At 38.6% G+C, this 6,000-nt stretch overlaps 1 protein-coding gene across 1 annotated transcript in view; it reads left to right on the top strand.

Annotated features, from left to right (window-relative positions):
- Positions 1 to 3,230: 3,230 nt before the first annotated feature.
- Positions 3,231 to 6,000, top strand: part of WDR72 (WD repeat domain 72) — a 189,508-nt gene continuing 186,738 nt past the window's right edge. The window contains exon 1 of the mRNA XM_068536268.1: positions 3,231 to 3,383. Within this exon, the coding sequence (XP_068392369.1) occupies positions 3,231 to 3,383 (153 nt within the window). The remainder of the gene's footprint in view (positions 3,384 to 6,000) is intronic.

The raw sequence follows: 6,000 nt of genomic DNA, 5'->3' as shown, positions 1-6,000 counted from the left end.
ATAAAATAAGACCTTTTGTTTTGGGAGCATCTGCAAACAAACAGGTTTTGGAGGATAGGGCTTCTGCTGAGACCAGCTGAGCACAAACCCTTAGGTCCCATGGATTCCTGAAGCTCCTTGCTTCATTTCCCGGTTTTAAAGTAGCTCTCATGCTGGCCTACCCTGATACCCAGGTACGTTTCTCTTCAGCTTACATCTATTCCTTGTTGCTTCATAAAGCCCCACTTTGTCCTCTCCCAATTTATTGCCACTGACTAGCTAGCTGACATCCAACAAACTGCTTTATTCTAATTTCCAATCTATTTGTTTTTTTCAGCTTCATTAAGGAACAGTTTACATACAATAAGTTACACTCATTTAAAGTGTACAATTTGACGCATGTTAAAACCCCAAGCTTTTTTAACCTAAACTTAAAACTGGGTAACGAAACTTCCTCTGGGCTCAAGATGACCAAGTTATCTTCTTTGAAGGAGAGAATCATGAGGCAATTTATTTGTGTCTCTCACAGTACCTAAGTATGAGTTTTGAAGAAAGTAAGTAGGATTCCTTTCCACTTAAGAGATGGGATTCAGAGGCCACATAACTGTAAGAGGCAGATATGAGATTCAAACCTAGATCTGTTTTACTCCAAAGCTTGTATTATGAACTGCTATACTGTTTTTACTTTCCTCACGGATGTTTACTTTGGTCAGGAGGTTGTTGTCAGAATTCATGGATGGTAACTGCGGAGTATGTCCTTTGTATTTTTTGACTGTCCTCAGTAAAGGGGTTTGACGTTTGTCTTTGTGTTTGAGGCTGGCAAGGCAGACTCAGTGTCAGGGCATGTCCCTGAAGAGAGCTATTTATGACAAGCTAAACAATTCCAGTGTCCAGTAGACACCAGCCACAAAACCCTATTTGCCTCATATTTATTTTTCTGCTAGCCTCAGATCAGACAAGTCAGAAAGATAAAAGCAACTTGTTACAGGGAAGAAGACGAAGGTGAGAAGGAAGATGGGGGCTGTAACGGTGTGTTGTCTTCTCTAGTGCTTTCTCGTAATTATGGAGAAAGGACCAGGAAGCATTAGCACAGCTTTTAGAGATGATGTAGGCCACACTGGTGCCTGAATGGACAAGAGGTTTTATTGTTGTTGTTTTACTTGACTATTTGCTTTTTGTTATTTATTTTTGTTTTTTTTATTTTTAAAGAAATACCGACATAAAGAATTTTGCTTAGCCTGTCACTAAGACTCTCTGGTGGGGAAGCCTGGGTTGTCTTTATCATGGTGTGCAGGAGGAGAGTTCTAGGTGGAGTCTTAAGAGACCAGGTTCCAGTTCTTACTCAGCCACTCTCTACTTGGGTTACTTTGGCCAAGTAAACAATTTTCCTGAGCTTTCATTCTCTTGTCTGTAGAAGGAGGGAGGGGGATGATAGTGATCTTCAAGGCTCCCTTTTGGCTGCAACTTAGGGTCGCCAGTGGCCCTAAGATGCCTACAGGATTCCCAGTTCAGTTTGGATTTCAGATAAACAATAAATAATTTTTATAAGCATGTCCCATAAAAAAGTCAATTTTTAAAATTATAAGCATGTCCCAAATCTTGTCTAGGACATACTTACACTAAAAAAATTATTTGTTGTTTACCTGAAATTCAAATTTAACTGGACAGCTTGTATTTTTATTCGCTAAATCTGAGGACCCTAATATTACCTGAAGTTGTTGATTAAAAGATCATCATAGATTTTAGAAGTAATAATAGCATGTACATTTTAAAAAATTAATTAATTAATTAATTAATTTTTGGCTGCATTGGGTCTTTGTTGCTGCTCGTGGGCTTTCTCTAGTTGCGGCAAGCGGGGACTACTCTTCGTTGCAGCGAGCGGGCTTCTCATTTCAGTGGCTTCTCTCGTTGCGGAGCATGGGCTCTAGGCGCGCTGGCTTCAGTAGTTGTGGCACACGGGCTTAGTTGCTCTGGGGCATGTGAGATCTTCCCAGACCAGGGCTCGAACCCATTTCCCCTGCATTGGCAAGAGGATTCTTAACCACTGCGCCACCAGGGAAGCCCCTGAGGTTTATTTTTGATTAGACATTTCTGGGGAATTGTACAGGGTCTCAGAAAACATGGATTTACTCTCTCTCCTGTTGATAGCAAGGCACCAAGTTTCTGGGGCTAATTTTAAAATTTTTCTGCCAAAAAAAAAAAAGAGAGTGAGAGAAAGTCTGAAAAAAGTGATGTGCAACCTTCTGAGATGTGCAACCTTTTAATCTGTTACTTATTCTCACTGTACTCGCTTAGTCTCTCAGAATCTCAGAATTAGAACTGATCCTAAGAGTTACCTATTTCTCATTGTTAGTTTCCTTGTAAGTGAGGGGGATCAGATTAATGATCCCCAAAGCCATTTCTTGCCTGAAATTCTAGATTATAGTTTATGAGTAGTATAATGATAGCATAGTACGTATAATTATACCTACATGCTTTTATTTGCATCACTGGATTTATTGCCCATAAGAATACTGAGATGTAGGCAATGTAGGTGATAGTATCCTCATTTTACTGCATATAACCATTATAATATGGAAATACAGGTAATAAATAAGTGGTAAAGCAGCCCTATATCTAGGTCTCTGAATACCAGGTCTGTTTTTACTACATTTAGCAATCTGGACTGTTCAGGATGAACTCTGGTTGAGATCTGATTTCTTGTGGTTTGACCTTTGTGCTTTTTGTTTTCTTATTTGGATGTGTTAGGAATCTTATGACTATTAAGGCTTTTAATACACTTACAAAAATATTTACTTTTTAATAGCAAAGTTCAGATACTTGTTACTTAGATGAGGTGACATTTCTGGGGAAAGAGAGTCTGCAAAGTTGTCTTCAAATTATAGTGTGTAGACAACTCTATTCTTCTTGAAAGGCCTAGCTGGACTTCGGTGTGGGTAAGGTCACCCATAGTCAGAGCTGGGTGTGGGGTGGGTAGACTATTCCTATCCTTCTCTCGGTTAGCATCAATCATCAAGAATTGGAATAAAAATCATTCTTCTTTGACTAATTAACAGTGGGCATGGTAATTTCAATGTCTGACTACATTCTTCTCTATTTGATGGGGACACACCTTTCTCCACAGCTCTGAGAGAACACATTGTTCAAGTCTGTGTCATCATAAACATTTATGAGATGATCAATTTTCAAAATTTACAAATGATAACTGTGTACACGTCTTCCCATCTCTGTGTGCCCAGGATTCCTTTACCATGAGGTCCTCCCTACAGGCTGTGGCACTCTGGGGAAGGAAGGCACCTCCTCACAGCATCACTGCCATCATGATCACTGATGACCAGCAAATGATTGTGACGGGAAGTCAAGAGGGTCAACTCTGCCTCTGGAATCTCTCATCTGAACTAAAGGTGAGTGAAAATTATTACTATTGAAGCAGGTAGAGCTCATAAAATAAACACAGCTTGCTGCTTCTGCCCGCAAAGACAGTGGAAGTTTTGCATGGTTGCTAAAAAGGTACTTACCAAAGTAATAAATGGGTTTTACTTCTGAATTTGGAAAAATGAAGTATTATATGATGGATCAAGATCATATTTGAAAATTATATTATGAATATCACCAATCTTAGCTACCAGTTAAGTGTTATCATGCTTTAAGCTATGCTGAGTTTTACTATTTTATATCCTGAATTATATGTTTAAGTAACTGAACTACGGACATGTAAGTATAATTCTAAAAATTATGGCTCATTAATCTAAACAAAGGGCACCCTTGAAAACCACTATTAACTAAATGAGTAATATTTTAATTATCTGTGTGTTTCTGCCAGTTTGGCCTTCTTGCCATTCTTTTAGTCTCTGCTTGCCTGTGATTTTTACAGGTCACATCGAAAAGCTCTAAATCCAATTTACTATTGTCGTCCTCCTATTTCAGAACCTGACCTCACCTAGGATTTGGCCCATTGATTAGCAATTAATTGTCCTTGTTCCAACTCATAAACATTTAACATATTGGAATAGATATTTGCTTAGCTCTAGGAGCCTCTAGACCCAATTTGAACACTTAAACTAATGATGTACTTAAAGTATACTGCCCTCATTAGAAAGCCTTTTAAAGATCAAAGACTATTTTTAGCCTTTAAAGTTTGTCACTTTAAAACCTAAATTAACAATTAATTGTAATTCTATTTTATAGCGTAATTAATTAACATCTGCCATCACTGAGCAGTTACACTACAGGACTGCCAAAAACTGCAAGCAGACCAGCTCAGCTCAATGTTTATGAACATTCCTGAAAGAAGGACTGGGTATTATTGCAACAGCTGAGCTTTGAAATTGGCCCTTGCCTTTATTATCTCTTACAGTCTAAACTTAAAATCCTAAATGGCTTAAACTATCTTGCTACTTTTTCTAATATTGGAGTGCAGTGTTTCCTGGCTGAAGTAGTTGTCTTGTAATATGTAGGTTGCTATAAGCTTAAGAAATTTGGAATCCTAGCATCTATATCTTTTTACATATGTTCCTGGTATTTATTCAACATGCATTTATTGGGTGCATTTTATAAGTTAGGCAGTACGGTGGGTACCTGAGTTCAAACGTGAATGAGAAGACCTGGTACTGGCTGCCCAACTGGTTGCAGTGTCGTAGAGGAAGGACATAGGCTAGTAATTGCCAGTGCAGTTATGTTATAATACAGGGTGCTCCTTGTGGGGGTCAGTTTGTACTTCATCTTCAGTGGGAATAGTTATTTCATGCTTTTCTTAGGAGCAAGTCTTCTGCTTGGGGTTAGAGCAATGGGAAAGGCGACGCTATTGGCATCTAGTGGGCAGAGGCCAGGGATGCTGTAAACATTCCATAGTGCACATGACAGCCCCTCACAGCAAAAAAAATTATTCCACCCCAAATTCTAATAGTTGCTGATATTGAGAAATCATGGTTAGAAATATGAGGTGGGAATGGGAATCAGATTGGCAGGGTTGTAAGGAACAAGAAGAATCATTGAGAAGACTTAAGAAGGAGATTGGATGAGTTTTATGTTTTGGAAATTCACTGTGATGACATTGTGAAAAAGTTAGTAACACAAGTAAGATATTGATTAGTATGAGTGTGAGATTTTCCACATAAGAGTTTTCCTTAAGATTTTCTATGGCTAATCATAGGACCAGAAAGAATGAACATCTTCTCTTATTTTTCCTTTGAATCTTGCCCCTACATGACAATGGGTCAACTGTTAGCAGGGAAGATTCTAGGCTTTTCAAAAAATCAGGGCATTTTTGAGTTCTCAACAAAACCTCTTGGTATCTGTAAGATAGTCAAGTGGGTGTTCCATCACTGATATTTTAATGCTTAGTAGTTTAATTTGATTTTTGTTTTAAAATATAGAGATAAAGGAATAATTCAGCCAGAGGAAGAAGAACAGAGGCCTTGAAGACAAGGGAGATTTTAAGAGAGGTTATGACCACGTGGTTGATTGAGTGGCTGTAGGGCAGCTTGAGGCCGATGGGCATAGCAGGGGAAGACAGTAGGAAGGGGAGAAGAACACTGCAGGGAGGTGGGGTGTAAAATGAACTGGGAGCTCTTTATTTCTTCCTTGTACTAAATGTGGAAAGCTTCTTCCCCTCTCCAAAAGGGTTTAGGTAAGAGAATAATCACGCTCTGTGGTCTTAAATGCTCACTCACCACCAAATAAAGTGGAAAAACAAACCTAAGGACACTCACTTATGCAGTCATTAGATGAACTACACAGATGCCTTTTGTCACAGGTATAGATTCCTCCTTCAGGCTTCTCAGAGTCTAGTGGAGGAGACAGACATGTAATTAGGAAGCTGTAAAGTGGTGGGATACACACTGTCTCTATGAATTTGACCTTACTATGTATCTTCTATAAGTAGAATCACAGTATTTATCCTTTTGCAACTGGCTTATTTCATGAAACACAATGTCCTCATACATGTTGTAGGATATGTCAGAATATCCTTTCCTTTTAAGGCTCAATAACATTCCGTTGTATTTATATACCACATTTTGT

The sequence above is a fragment of the Eschrichtius robustus genome, chromosome 1 (genome assembly GCF_028021215.1).
Source record: "Eschrichtius robustus isolate mEscRob2 chromosome 1, mEscRob2.pri, whole genome shotgun sequence".
NCBI classification, from domain to species: Eukaryota; Metazoa; Chordata; class Mammalia; order Artiodactyla; family Eschrichtiidae; genus Eschrichtius; species Eschrichtius robustus.
The sequence above is the reverse complement of the archived record's forward strand: the minus strand, read 5'-3'. Positions and strand labels throughout refer to the sequence as shown.